The 15807-nt window shown below is 43.6% G+C and overlaps 1 protein-coding gene across 1 annotated transcript in view; it reads right to left on the reverse strand.

Moving 5' to 3' along the window:
* Positions 1–457: 457 nt before the first annotated feature.
* Positions 458–15807, reverse strand: part of LOC142817562 (sphingomyelin phosphodiesterase-like) — a 39608-nt gene continuing 24258 nt past the window's right edge. The window contains exons 9-14 of the mRNA XM_075894604.1: positions 14090–14170; positions 13279–13366; positions 11618–11700; positions 9260–9440; positions 6364–6548; positions 458–692 (exon numbers count right to left, since the gene is read on the reverse strand). Coding sequence (XP_075750719.1) covers positions 563–692; positions 6364–6548; positions 9260–9440; positions 11618–11700; positions 13279–13366; positions 14090–14170 — 748 coding nt within the window. The 3' untranslated portion in view covers positions 458–562. The remainder of the gene's footprint in view (positions 693–6363; positions 6549–9259; positions 9441–11617; positions 11701–13278; positions 13367–14089; positions 14171–15807) is intronic.

Raw genomic sequence — 15807 nt, forward strand, 5'->3', positions numbered from 1 at the left:
ACTAGCGTTAGCGAAACAAAAGGGCAGTTATGAGAATTCACTGGACGCCAACCATGGCTCTTTGTGTAAAAGCTTTCGTCTTCCGTGTAAAGTTCGTCGTCGAGCGTATGAGGATGGTGTGCAGCTTATACTATCGAAAATAATGTGCATTTATTGTTACGTGATAATACGAGGAATTTGAAGGCTGTTAGGTGAGTTGGTAACTGGTGGGGAAAAATAACTCGAAATAACGTGGGACAAGATGCAGAAAACTTTTTGCCTGTGGTGCATGTCTGGTTCTGCTTCTTGTATATACTCGTTTTTGTCAAATGAAAGTTCAGATTTAGTATGCGCTTGTCGTGCAGTACCATCAGACAGTGGTTGTCATAGTCGGATCACAATGTTGCTGCACAGCCTTCGAAGGAGTCTAGGTCGTGTAATTAGAAAACGTTGTATACCTGCAACAGATTCGAATTGCGAGTTGGAATTGAGTTTTCGAAATCAGATTCAGTGCTGCATATAGTCATTGCTCGCAATTACACGTCAGGTTGCGATTGCTTCTCTTGAGTCCCAGTGGCATTGTTCACGTGGCAGTAGGGTTCCGCGGACAGGCCGAGTAATCGTGCGCCCGGTCTGTTCTCCAGCGGCACAGATGTAGCTCGCGACACTCGTCGTCGCACCTGGTCTCCTCACCTTCGCGACGCGTCGTGTACCTGAATGAAAAAGTGGTTCGCGCTTAGGAAATCAATCAATCAATCGATCAATCAGTCAATCAATCAGTCAATCAAACATTCAGTCAATAATTCAATAAATCAGCCAAGCAATCAATCAATCCTAACTGTATTTTAGCCATGCACAAGTGCATTTTAAAAGGCGACAAAACAAAAAAACCTGTGCTTGCGTAGCTTGAGTAAGTTGTGGTCACCCGTACTACAGCAGACGCAGGACGAAACAAACGGAACAGGCGCATCTTCGACACACAAGGGAGCACGACGAAAGCTCGTGGTGGGAAAGGGGAGGGGGTGGTAGAACATGGAAGAGAATGAAAAAGTCACCTTCTCGATATTTGTTTTCATGCACATTGGAGCGCAGTTTGGGGCACCTTTCTACCCTCGAAAGCAAGTGGATGCCAGGTGGTACTGCGAATCACAGTCCCTGTCGCATTGGGGAATTATACTCTATTCACAACCGCTGCAGCATGTATATGAACGTCAACAGCAGCGCCAGCAGGGAAGACGGAGAAGCTTTTCTAGGTGTAAAATCTGCTTGTCAGAGGCACTCCAAAGACTTACGTAAAGCTCACGGATGCCTGTCGGTTTGTGGACAGAAGAAGGAAATGTACGTGAATACCAACAAACATAGTGCTGTTATTGAAGTTATGGAGACAATGTTCTTTTTCAGTGGATCATACGGAAAAGTCGAGAAGTTGGCTGCTCGAGCTGTTTTCCAACCTAAATGCCACTACCAGGGCACTTTCTTCTTTTGAACGATGTGTTAAGAGAGAGTGTGAATGACGGAACCCATTCACACGTGAACGCGAAAGATTCATTGCGTAATTAACATATTGTAACGCGGACTGAAAGAGCGAGGAAGAAGAGATCGGACGTTGTTTCATGTTGCCCGAATCCCGTATGCACCCCCGCATCAACACGGGAGGTGCTACACCGATACGCCGAAAACCCTATCGCGTATCCCCGTCAGAGAGGCAAGTGATCGCCGATCAAGTCAACGACATGCTGCAAAAAGATGTTATTCAAGAGTCAAGCAGTCCCACGGCAGTTCCTGTTATATTGGTAAAAAAGAAAGACAACTCTTGGCGATTTTGTGTAGACTCCCGCCGTCTCAACGCCGTCACAAAGAAAGACGTGTATCCGCTACCACGCATCGACGATGCTGTTGATTGTCTGCACTCGGCCGCATACTTTTCGTCCGTCACCTAAGGTCTGGATACTGGCAAATACCAATGCATTCGTCTGACAAAGAGAAGACTGCTTTTGTCACGCCTGATGGGTTATTTGAATTCCACGTTATGCCGTTTGGCTTATGCAATGCCCCAGCTACCTTCGAGCTATTCATGGACTCCATCCTTTGCGGTCTCAAATGGGAGATATGTATGTGTTATCTCGATGATGTAATTATTTTTGGCAAGACATTTCACGAGCACAACCATCGGCTTAGCGTTGTTTTAGATTGCGTCAAACAAGCTTGTCTCATTTTAAACGCAAATAAGTGTAATTTTGGTGAGCGTCAAGCCCTTGTGCTTGGATATCTAGTCGACAGGGACGGTATACGACCAGACCCGCACAAAATCAGTGCTGTCCGAGACTTCAAGCAACCGACGTCTGTGAAGGATCTCCATAGCTTCGTGGGCCTGTATTCTTATTTTCGTCGGTTTATCAAAGACTTCGCCCAGCTTGCTCATCCCCTGACAGAGTTGCTCCGCAAGAACTCCCCATTCCGATGAACCGTTGAGTGTGAGGCTGTTTTCGAGCAGCTGAAGTATTTGCTTACTTTCGGGCCCCTCTTGCACCATTTCGACCCGGAGGCATTCACGGAACTGCATACAGATGCTAGTGGTATCGGTGTTGGTGCCGTGCTAGTTCAGTATCACGACAGCCGCCAGCACGTCGTGGCGTATGCAAGTCATACTTTGAATAAAGCGGAGAGGAATTATATGGTCACCAAACTGGAATGTCTTGCAGTTGTTTTCGCCGTCCAAAAGTTCAGACCTTATTTGTACGGCCGGCAGTTCAAGATCGTCACAGATTATCATTCGCTTTGTTGGCTTGTCGGACTACGTGACCCAGCTGGTAGGTTGGCTCGCTGGGCCTTACGGCTTCAAGAATATAATTATTCTGTTACCTACAAGAGCGGTCGATGTCACGCAGATGCCGACTGCTTATCTCATCTTCCATCTCCGACTGTGGATGCTGATGATGATTTCGACAACTACCTGGCCGCAATGTTATCCAACTTCCCAAATTTGGACGTCTTCCGTCACGAGCAACAGCGTGACCCTTCGCTGAAACCAATGATTGATGTGGCTCGTAGCTCTAAACGCGCCACGCTATTCGTGATTCATGACGCCCTACTATATCACAAGAATTACTCCAGCCATGGTTCCACACTACTCCTCGTCGTGCCAGAATGCCTGCGTCTTGCGGTATTCCAAGCCATGCACGATGACATCACGTCTGGGCACCTTGGATTTGCGCGAACGCTTCACCGTACCCGACAACGTTTTTACCGGCCTCGACTCTTGAAGACCACCAAGCCCTACGTCGCAAGTTGTGATGTCTGCCAACGCCACAAACAACCTACCACACCATTGGCCGGCCCACTGCAGCCAGTTAAGCCACCGACATCACCATTCGAAAAAGTCGGCATAGATTTACTGGGCCCTTTCCCCAAGTCTACCACCGGCCGCCGCTGGATTGTTGTGTGCGTAGATTACCTGACGCGGTATACTGAAACGATGGTGGTTGCTTCAGCCACATCATATGATGTGTCACGGTTTCTTCTACACTCGATCATACTTCGTCACGGGGCCCCTCGTGTGGTGATAAGTGATCGCGGCCGACAGTTTACCGCTGACGCTGTCGAAGAGTTGCTACGGCTTTGTGGGTGTCAGTATTGCCATTCCACGCCATACCACTCTCAGACCAACGGCCTCACTGAGCGCACTAATCGTACCATCATCAACATGCTTTCAATGTACCTCGCAGTGGATCACAAGAACTGGGATGCCGTATTACCTTTTGTTACATACGCCTTTAATGCCGCGAAGCACGAAGTCATGGGTTATACGGCTCTATTTCTTCTCTATGCTCGTCATCCCCAAAGTTTCCTTGACACCATACTTTTTTTTTCGACGAACGAAAACGCCAGTGTCGCGCAGACTTTGTGTCGCGCCGAAGAAGCTCGTCGACTTGCTCGGCTCCAAACTCTTTCCGCCCACGCCCGCGGGAAAGACCGTTACGACGCAAAACACCCGCCCGTGACTTTCGCTACAGGTGATTTGGTCTGGCTGTGGACGCCTGTTCGAAAGAAGGGACTTTGCCAGAAGTTTCTTTCTAAGTACTCAGGACCATTCGTCATTACTCAGTGTCTAAGTGACATCACTTACGCTGTTGCGAAAGTGACAGCTCAGAACCGGCGTTCGCGCAAGACGCTAATTGTGCACATTGCCTGATTGAAGCCCTACAACAACCGATCGCTTCTGATTGGTGAGCTTCGTATTGCCCGGAGGAAAATGTAACGCGGACTAAAAGAGCGAGAAAGAAGAAGAGATCGGACGCTCTCGGGCGATGGTGATTCGGCAGTGACGGTAAAGCGCTGACATTTTTCAGTGTAAATAAACCCATCACATCCGTAACAATATTCAGACTGTATTGCGAATAACAGAACTGCCACCAGATGTCCGAATGGCACTGACGTAAAGCTTGCGGACGGAATAAAGGCCTAAGTACAAGCTGATCGGGGCAACCCAACGAGCGAAGGAGCAGAAAGTTTGTAGGTTTAACATTGATAAACTACAAAATATAGCGCTAAGAGTGAGCCAACGCGTGTTGTTTTAGATCTGCATATGATTGAAGAGTGGACGGCATTGGAAGTCAGTTCTACGGAATGCCGCAATGGTTCTTAACAGCAGGAGGGGTGCGCGAAGTCTGCGCCGTACATTTACTTGACGGGAAGGGGGAGCACTGTGAATAACCTTTGTCGCTTTCCCCCCCCCCCCCTTGAATAGGAACCTTGCGTGTGCCCGTGATTATATATAAAGAGGCTTAATACCAAAGCTGATCAGTTCTCATTATTTTTATTTTTGATTAAAAAGTATATTAATTTAGCTACCGTACATTTGTAATCTACACTAGCTGATGAAGAAAAAAATCACATGTATAAAGCAAGAGCTGCCGCTATAATGGGCTGGTCACTTCTGGTCACGTAGAGAAGTTGGCGCAGTTGGCATAGAATTTAAGATGTTTAGTTGAAAGAAAAGCGAAGTAATGAAAATAACTGGAAACTGAACAAGGTTGTATTGCCAGAACAATCTTGCGAGAAATTTGAAGGGTCAACAAATTTTTTTTGTTCACATAAATGAACTGAAAAAAAATATGATGTATGATAGTACTAAATCTTTTCTGGCTACGATGTTCCAGAATGATGACATGCCCTTTAAATGAAGTAAGTGGGGTTATAGCTATCCTTGACATGAAGGTGGTTCTTCATTCGAAAGTTGTACGATTAGACAATTGACCACCTTTCCTAAGCGATAACTTCACGTGCTCGAAAACAACTGTGGCGCCACAATTTAATGCTCGCCTTGTCACCAAGTTAACGACATGAAAAGTTAGAAAGAGAGGACAACATGCTTCTTAAGCTATTCATGATGTTCATGATCACACCAAAGTTTTAAAGCTGGTTAGAAATGCCACCTATAGGAGCGGGTGCAGACAATGTTAACAGCTGCCACACAATAGGCTTAGCTGCAGGCTGTTATGATTTGCTGCATTTGCAGAACTTTCAAGACTGACTGCCTGCAACGTTTATAATGGTATACAAAACGCTACAACTATTTTCAGTAGCGATGTAGTTATAAAGAGAAATCACGAATGTTTTCAGTTCCACTGGCGCCTCCAAAGCCGTATATTAGATTGTGAACAGCAATACCATGAGCTCGTTCATAAGGAACCTTTAGTAAGCGAAGCAAGTAATCTGGGAATTTCTTAAACTGTGAAGTTATTCTTGCGGCCAGGAGTACGGAAGTGTCAAGTATACTGGCAGGTGAAATTTCTACCCATATGCAGGGAAGAAAGGAACTGTAGGCGAGCCAATGAATAAGAAGCAAGAAATATTCTTGATGATGATGACGATAATGATGATGATGATGATTATAATGAAGAAGAAGAAGAAGAAGAAGATGATGATGATGATATGTGAGGTTGAACGTCCCAAAACCACCATATGATTATGAGGGAGGTCATAGTGGAGGGCTCCGGAAATTTCGACCACCTGTTTTTTTTTTAACGTGCACCCAAATCTGAACTCATGGGTCTTCAGAATTTTCGCCTGCATCAAAATTGCAGCCATCACAGCCGACTACTTTAGCCACTAGATCACCGTGGTAGGGCCAAAGAATATTCTTGGCCAACTTACGGTGATCGTTGTTAGACATTGATGGAGGACAACTACATTCGTGATAGCAACATGTTCTCGACGATGTGTTTGTGACAGATTTATGTGGTGAAATTTATGTCCGCTTTTCAATTTTGGTTCTGTCGCAGCTATTATAATTTAGAGGTCGCAGAATGAAACCTCGAACATCCAAAACCACGAGGGCAGGTGTCGCACATGCATACTGTACACAGCATCAGCTGCACTTACCGAACATATTGGTCGAACCGGGTCTGGTTGGTCTCCATAGTGCGAATGAGTGCGTCCCAGTCCTCGTACCCTGCATGATCCAGGCCTAAATCGTCGGTGCTGTATTCTAGTCTCCACTGAGGCTCTCCGCCATCTTGGTTTGCTTCGGTCAAGTTCATGAAGTACGTCTCGTGTCTCGTCACGAGCTGCAGAAAAAAAAAATGCGACAAGTGGATCAGAGACTTAGCTAAATGGTGCAATCACCACTGTGCGGTGGGGTATGCATTTTTTTAACAACTCTTCGAAACCCACGAGCTTGTAGGATGTCTCGAGATGTGCTGTTTAAATAACTTTGTCATTTATCATTGTGCATCGCGAAGATATAACACTGGCTCAACAGTAACAGTCTCAATCAACGAAGCTTCTCTTTCTCTCACTCACTCACTCACTCTCTCTCTAGGTATATATATATATATATATATATATATATATATATATATATATATATATATATATATATATATATATATATATATATAAGTTTCTCCGTGTTTTTGACACAATAATGAGATCTAACAGACAGTAATGCCAAGGAATGTACAGGGGAAGTTATTAGAACCAATGGAATGTAAGTAAGAAGAAAGAAGAAAGAAAAGTGGATGAAAAAATTACTACCAGCTGTGAGCAGGAATCGAACCTACGACCTTCGTAGGTCGTAGGTTCCCCTCCAGAGCCTTTTTCAAACAGTATTTGGGTAACTGCTACAAGCACGCTTGCTGGGTACCCACTATGCCATATATAATCATAATTTTTGTGTAGTGGGCCGACATTCATTATGATATCCTTCGTCAATCTTCGGAGAATCCGAAACACACTTGCAAGAAATTTAGTAAAGATTTTTATGCAGTGGCTAACGATGATGAACATTTATGCCTGAAGTGGGTAGGTGCCCCAATTGTAGGTAATCAAGAACAAGCTTTTGTAATGGGTTGGAGCATCGGATGATATACTCGTTACGCTATTCACATTTCGTGACGCCTGGTTGTTCCTTTGTTATACTAAAATGCTTTATTGCTCATACTATATAACGGAGTTTCTTTCCCGACATCAAGCCTGCCTAAGGCAAGTTTGCAACGAACTTCCAAGCACCGGCGTACTTCTGCAGCATAGTTTTGGGCTGACACGCAGGGGACTGGAGTTCGAAACCCACCGTGTCGTTTTTAATATTTTTTATTTCGTGTGATACTGGTTAGAGGCACTGGCGATGATGAACAATTACGATGAGGCAAGCGACCTTTGTTGTGAGGTATTAACAGCTTTCACTGTAAAACCTTGGAGGCTGCCTAAACTTCACATTCAAAGGGGCCATAACGTTGTCAGAAGTAGAGCATCGATTATATTTTTCAGTGCGAAACAGGCCACAGCTGTCGTCGGCTGTGTGTCCCGCCCACCGCTGGCGACCGCACTTCTGCCATGGCGCCTGTGACGTTACGTACACAAGGAGTGGGGCTGTCTTCTGCTACCACGGTTTCAGCCACCGCAAATCGTTCAGTTTCAGTGCTAAGCAGGAGAAAGCGCCAATGTATCGATTTCACTTGCAGCCAACGGCGGAACAATATCATTTGCCGGAATGAAGACAATCGCACAGCCATGGCCTCCGAGATTGCGGGCGCGTGGTGGGTGTCTTCAAACAGGCCGCGTGCCCGCAATCTCGGAGGTCATGGCACAGCTAGCTGTTAATTACGTCAGGCCTCACGAGTGCGCCACTGTTGCCCGGCACTATGGCCTATCGTGTGTCTGTAAAAGTGTAATAGCAAAAAAAAAGCGCGACCAAATGTTCTAAAATTTCGCCATCTTATTGGTCAACAATCAAGGATTTAACCCGCCATTTGATCGAAAACTTGGTGTCATGGCTCATTTAGGAGCGGAACGAGATAGCGTAGACCAGCTCCACTAGTCTAGTCTCATTCACTTTCCATACTTCGCTTCACGGTGAGCCCCTAAACCAAGCGATGTGCAAAAGAACGCCTATGTGCGTGAGGTGGGCCGCTCTAAACGCTCCTATAGAGTGCTCATACTGTTGCGAAGAGCGCACTACGCATTCATTCGTCATATGTCGAAGAGAAGAAGTGCCCGAAGTGTCCACTATAAACGTCTGTGGGGCAACAAACACTGGTTGATGCTATGACTGATGATGACGAGTAATTATATATGAGCGTTTCGTAGGGGTAGGCCTTCAAACCACGCAATCAGTGCGCAATCCATAGTTGGGATTCGCATTTGGCTATGTGCCCTTTTCACACTTAAAAAAAAAATGTGCCTCCAAGGAACATAAATGCTTGAAAACACTCGTCGACTTTATTCATCCTCGTTAATAAATTAAAGACACTATTAGTGCGTTATCGAGCGTTCTGTAGCTTGCTATAAAATCAGAGAATTCAAACAGAAAAACGTTTTGTGGTAGAAGCCCATGGAGTGTCAGAATACTTTAGAATGTCCATTAAAATGTTTGTTCAGCAAATCTCAGTTATGGTAAAGAAATTCCGTGATTATTCTTTAGAGGTCCTTGTAGCGTACAACATCAGCGCACGAGAACCTTCGGTGGTCAAAATTATACGGAGCTTATAACCATGCCGTTTAAATTGCGCAAAATTTATAACACGAGTACACAAACCATTGTTGCTGTATAATTTACAATGTTCCTAAGCCGCGGCTTGCGTGCGAACATTTTATAAATGTTTGATTACGATGTTCCGAACTCGCATGAAAGCATTTTAAATGAAACTCGCGCGTTATTTGTCAGAAATAAAATAAAACGAAAATATTGCCTCAAGAAAATAACAAACGAATACATGATGTATTCTTACTTCCTGTGTCATTGCCGTTACCATGTTTTTATGTGCGGTTGAGCGGTCACCTTGGAATCCGAGTCGACGTCGTACATCCGGTAAGCGGGGTTTAGAAAGGAGTATGTGGTGACGCTAGGAGCGACGAAAGCGAGTCCGAAAGGCCGTGACCGTTTGGCGGAGGAGTAGTACACGATCGCCTCGTCGTAATGCGTGTGACCGTAGAACTGGCCGACCACTGTGTCTGAAAACCTGCGTTATGCGTTCGGAATAAAAAAAAATATGTCGAAAATTCCACTTTGTGAAGGCGAATGACCAGCGAAGATGTGTAGCACATATTCAGAGGTCACACAAAATTTTGGTGACAGGTGCAAAAAGCCATAAGATTTTGATGCAAGGTACAGAAAGGCACAGAATTTCGACTAAAGGTACAGGGAGCCACAAATTCTTGATGAAAGCCAGAGAAAGCCATAGAATCTTGTGAAATTACAGAAAATCCAGTACATTTTTGACAAAAGATGCAGAAAGCCACAAACGTTTTATTGAAGGTACTGAAAGCAACGGAACCTTGATGAAAGGTACAGAAAGAGACAGAAATTTCATGCAAGTCACAGAAAAGCACAGAATTTCGATGAAAGGTACGGAACACCACAGAATTTCCATGAAAGGTGCAAGAAGCCACAAAAGATAATGAAAGATACATAAAATTACAGTACTTTGATGAAAGGTATAGGAGGTTACAGAACTTTGATGAAAGGTACAGGAGGTCATAGAACTTAGATGAAAGATACAAAAGGCCACAAAACATTGATGAAAGGTACAGGAGGCCACATAATTTGGATGAAAGATACAGGAGGCCACAGAACTTGGATGAAAGGTGCATGAGGCCACATAACTTCGATTAAAGGTACAGTAGGCCACATAACTTTGATGAAATATACAGGAAACCATAGAACTTTGATGAAAGGTGCAGGAAGCCACAGAACTTCGATTGTAGGCACTGGAGGCCACAGCACATTGATGAAAGGAACAAAAAGCCAGAACTTTGATGAAAAGTACAGAAAGCCACAAAATTTTTATGAATGGCATAGAAAGCCCTAGAATTTAGGATTGATGCTCAGAAAGCCAAATAATGCCAGTGAAATTTACACAGAGCCACCGAATCTTGATGGAAGGAAGAGAGAGCCCCATAATTTTGATAAAAAGTGCAGAAAGCCACAGAACGATGCTGGAAGTTACAGTAAGCTACAGAATTTTGATAAAAGCAACAGAAAGGTACAGAATGTTGATAAAGACGCAAAAGGCACAAATCTGAAAAATTTGACCGATATGCTTTAAATATGACCACTTGGATCTGGGTGGGCCAGTAGTGCAATGCGCAGGTTATGCACATTTTTTGTTTTTTTAGTTATTCATTGTTTAATATTTGATATTGTAGTATAGAGTTCGTCGAAAAACAGCTGTGTGTATTGATATCGTACGTGTATATATGCATTTATTTGCTAATTGATTAATTCATTTTTATATTGTTATCTTCATTGTAGTGTAAAAGTCGTGTATATTAAGGTTTGTCACATTTCTGTGCCATATACCTGTTAGGAGTTTTCTGTTGAGTTTATTATGGCCTTGTTATACAGGGTACGTTAGCTAACTCTAGCCAGAGTTTAAAAATATACGGACCCATACGGTGCAACTAACTCTATGCTGCTGATTGTTGCATGGTGTAAACTACGCTATTTTATTTAGTCTGTTTAATTGCTTAGTTAGGCTAAAATAATTATTTTAGTCCTCGAAGCAACGTAGCAAGGTGTAAAAGTTCAATTTAAAAGTTATACACTGGTCTGCTAAACGGGTGATTAGACAGTTTCCATCGTTCTATTAAAGTATTAGTTTTTTTCTGCTTAGTGCCAATACTTGTGAAATGTTCATTTGCACACCCTGATTTTAGCGCCCCTTTACGTTCAGCCTGTCAAGTTTTAGACGCTGTAAGTCGCTGTTTCCGAAATCTTCATTTAGCCTGAATGCAAAATAGGTTGTCAAGGATGCTTGCCGGAATATCCCGTCGTCATCGGTGACATATTCACTGGGGATGCCACCCAACCAGCCCTTAAGGGAAAAACATTTGCAACGGCTTTATCATGAACAAATGCCTTCGTTTTTGTGTCTTATTTTGCTTGCAATTTATTCACATATAAACAATTTGCTAGTGAATTAGCGATCTTTATAACGTGAGAGACATTGTCTGATTTTATTTGTGTCATGTGCCTTCAAGTCCCATCAATTCGGAATATGCATTTTGTATATTTTTGGCCACTTGTGATTCGCAACAAGCGCATGCATATGCCGTGCACCGGGTTATGCACATCTGTCCAAACAGCCTTTAAGTTACGAACTTGAAATCAAAGAAAACAAAATTTGTATGCCATCACCTTTCGACAATTTTGTGAAACATGGCGCTCCAAGTTTCAAGGCAATCAGATAAGCCAGGTGGTATGTGCCCGATCAAGTGAACCTAGAAGGTTGACAAAGCGAAGTGAGGGATTTATGCTGTTCGTATAAAATAAATAGTTCAGCCGGTATTCCATTGACTGCTGTGGCAAATGTTTATAGCGGGTGCTTTAGTGGCTACTTTACATATATTCGTACACAGCTTTGTAAGTTCGCGGCACTTCTTCCTAAATGGCGGACGCACACAAGTTTGAACCAATGAGGGCACACCACAGACAGACGTCATGAGGTGAATGGCAGGCGGCGCCACCTTCGGAGAACATTTGCACAGTGCATACTCCAGACTGTGTGTTCAGTCACGGAGGTGATCGGTCACCGTGTTTCGTTCAATCCGCGTGAGGCTCCCCCGGACTTCTTAATATCTTAGTGCAGTTCATTTGAATAGTTCTTGAAGGATATCGAATTTTTTCGACACTGAACGTTTACGTACACAAGCACACAGAGTGTGGCAATCATGAGCACAAATATCCTTGTCGTGCGAACGATCCTTCAGATTTTCTTTCCTGAGTGATATTGCATCGATGCGTCTTGTTCTGCCATTCTTTGGTACCGCATTTCCCGAGAACACAGCTTACACGACCAACATTGCCATAGTGATTAATGCATATCGTTTATGCACATCGCAGCGGAAATCTTCAAGACGCTATAGATAATACGTAATGGATGACCGAGATTTCAAGTTGGTTGTACAAGATATCTTGTATGTAGTGTCTTCGGGCCTTAAACGTATGTGTAATAAATAAATAAATAAATAAATAAATAAATAAATAAATAAATAAATAAATAAATAAATAAATAAAATAAATAAAGCAACGTTGCCCTTACGTGCTGTCCTTAAAGAGGTTATGAACAAGCTATTGTGCTTGGTAGAAAAATGCGTATATAAACAGACCCTGCTGTGAACTGCTCAGGCAAATCTTGCAGTCGTGCGCGGCAGGGAGCGCTTCAGAAGCGTAACGCGAAGTGGCCGCTTTCTCGAGTACGCTCTCTTCTCGCAGAGGCCCGTCCACATATTTTTTCAGCGTGCGAGCCACCATGTCGCTATAAGGCATCTTCGTAGTCAGCCTGACTACGCCCACTGCAGGGCAAAGTCCCCTCCCATGTTCCGCCAGTCAACTCGGTCCTGTGCTTGCTGCGGCCACTTCATACCCGCAAACTTCCTAATCTCATCTGCCCACCTAACTCTCTGTCTACCCATCACCCGCTTGCCTTCTCTGGGAATCTAGTCAATTACCCTCAATTTCTATTGTTCGCTTCATTGTCTTCTATTTAAGTAGAACCCTCTTCATAAACCTCCACAGTTCGACTCCATAGGTAAGTACCAGTAAGATGCAGCTGTTATATATCTTCCTCTTCTGTTGAACAGGCCATGGATTATGTTGAACCGGCTACCGCATGGGCAGTTTTAGGCAAGGTTTTTGAACCACTGGTTAATAATTGGATGGAGGTGGGAAGGTTAAGGCTGGCAGATTAGAATCGGCGGTACCAATATGTCTTTTATTTAACCACGCTCGCAAGTTACACCAACAAACAATGCACTAACCGCGCAAAAAAGTACTAACAAGAATCAAGAAACACAAACCTTGTCGCCGACGCGTTCGGCATCAAGTAGCTGATCCACCAACCAGTGCAGCTGGTTTCCAGGGTCAGTCGAATTCACGAAGAGCCAGCTGTGGATGATTGATATAGATATGTGTGGTTTAACGTCCCACAATTACAAGCGGTGGATAGGCCATGATGCGGCCATGGACCAGTCACCAACAGAAAAGTGATGCAGATGCTTGAAACGCTTGCATAACTACATAAAAGTATAACCTCAAATAGAACAGATACCTCTCTCATAATATCCATTTGTTTTACTTCTAATTCATATACGAGTATAGGGTCGACATTGCAATATCGGGGTTACCAGTTGTTTCAATGAGTGTACAAGTAGCTTAATCTTGTAGTGACAAGTGCCAGGTCACTCGTTCTAGTGTCGTTCCTGCTTCATAGAAATGTCGGGGTGACTTAACAAAAGATTTAGAAATGCCGCATTCTCATGTGTTTCTAGCACCATCAGGGGCAGTTTCTAGCACTCTCGCTAAGTGTTTCATATCGGCTTTGCGTCATGAGGCTCGATTATTGTAATGCATGGAAAACTTTCATGAAGAGGAGTTTCAAAGCCGTACAACCTTCACCTTACAAAGACTTTCTAGTTGATTTGAACTATGTAACCCGCTACCCGATCCTTCAGCCTAATTTTTTGGCGTTGCTTAATCAGTTGCGCCACAAGAGCAAATTATTTTCCTTAGCTTGGCAGGACTAGAACGCCTGTCAGTGCACAGTTTGCATATCACATTCTACACGGCAGTCGTTTACTTAAAAAATACATTATTTCAGCATGTACTTACAAGTTGAAAATGTAGCAGTAGTTTGTGTTGAGCGATATCACTCGTAGGCCCTTCGTTGGCTTCGTGACGTAGTACCCTACACTGGTATAGAAGTGAAGAGATCGTTTACAGTAATGGTAAGACAGCAGCGTGCGAATCGTTTCGCTGTGATAATGCAACGTGATTTCCTAATTGAAAAAAAAAACGTTGCGAAAATATAATAAGAATCTCAGTAGACTAATTCCCCGCATCCCCCCTTTTTATCGGAGGGTGTGTCGAATGAAAGAAATAGCCGGTGGTAGTGGCCGTCCCCGTGTCTTGATTTTCACTGTGATCGTGTCTTAATTTTAACTCTCAGTTTGTTTCCCAATCAGTTACTATGTTAGTCCAACTAGCCTTAACCACTGTCCTTTTGAAGGAGCTTTGTTTCTAGCCTGCTGCTCACCAAAAAACATCGAACTTTATAGTAGAGTTCACAGGTGCATTTCCGAAGAATAACACCTCGAAAAAAGAATATTCCCAACTATTAGTGAAATAGCCCAAACTCAGAGGCAGGGGGACACAAGGTAAAACGACACAAGTACTTTCCTCGCCCTGGTGTCTATGATTGCGCTATTCCGCTCACGTTATGTGCCTACAAGTCCAGAGCGCTTCCTTAGAATGCCTTGTAGACCTCATGAAAATAGAAAAAATGACCGTTGGTAGCGTTACATCAAACCAAACGGCCCCAAAAGTCATTTGTTCACAGATGATGCTGTCCGTGCCGTCGTGATGCATTTACAGGTAACCTTAACTAGTGACGTCACTATGGCGTACCTATCACGTCACCACGAGACATCGCCGCCTTGTCAAGGTAGGCCGATTCTAGATGAAGTGCAACGCCACGTGAGGTGCAGACAGCTTTTGTACCTTACGAGGGAAAGGGGGATAATTGCGATTGATGGGCAAAAAGTATTAAAAAAAGATCAAGGTGGCTTTCGCCTTGTAATAAAATACGCTTGAGACCACGTAACTTTTCTGAAACCGCTGTGCTATGTTGCTCTTTTTAAGTGTACACTGCAGGTTCAGGATACGCATCCAATGAATATTTTAATAAATTAGATTATCATAATCATCATAATTACCTATTAACTCTTAAAAGCCCCCTGTTGGGGTAATAAATGACGGTGGAGCACACGTAAGAAAGGAATCGTTTAACAACCAATAATAAGTACAATAAGAGCAATATTTAGAAGAGAGTGAGGCTCATGAAATGCTAAAACAGTCAAAATACACAGTACAGGAACAAATATGCATTCAATGTAAAGAAAACGAAAAACCAAAAGGCGCTATGCATACGCACTGAAAACATTGGTAATACCTTTCAAAACTTGATGGAGTGACGTATACCATTACTGCAAGGTCAGATAAACTTTTCCGTTTCGCAATGACTACCATCAAAAAAATAAAAGGCTTTTAAACATTTCGTAGAGCTGTGCAATTGTTGAAGGCTGAAGGTGTTCGAGAGACGGCTTGTAGCGCGGTTCGGCGTAAAAAGCGTGTCATGTAAGTGCACGTGGGAACTTACATTACAGTTTTTGTAAAAAGTATAAGAAAGCCGTGCCTCTTTATGTTCCAGAAGCCGTACATGTTCAGCCATACACGAGTGACAGCGTGTGTATAGAATGCACGGAAACAGAGTAAATGAAAAAGAAGCATGAAAGCGAGGCGTTAACCACTGAGCCACTCCGGATCTATCT

Source organism: Rhipicephalus microplus, chromosome 5, assembly GCF_043290135.1.
Source record: "Rhipicephalus microplus isolate Deutch F79 chromosome 5, USDA_Rmic, whole genome shotgun sequence".
Classification (NCBI taxonomy): Eukaryota; Metazoa; Arthropoda; class Arachnida; order Ixodida; family Ixodidae; genus Rhipicephalus; species Rhipicephalus microplus.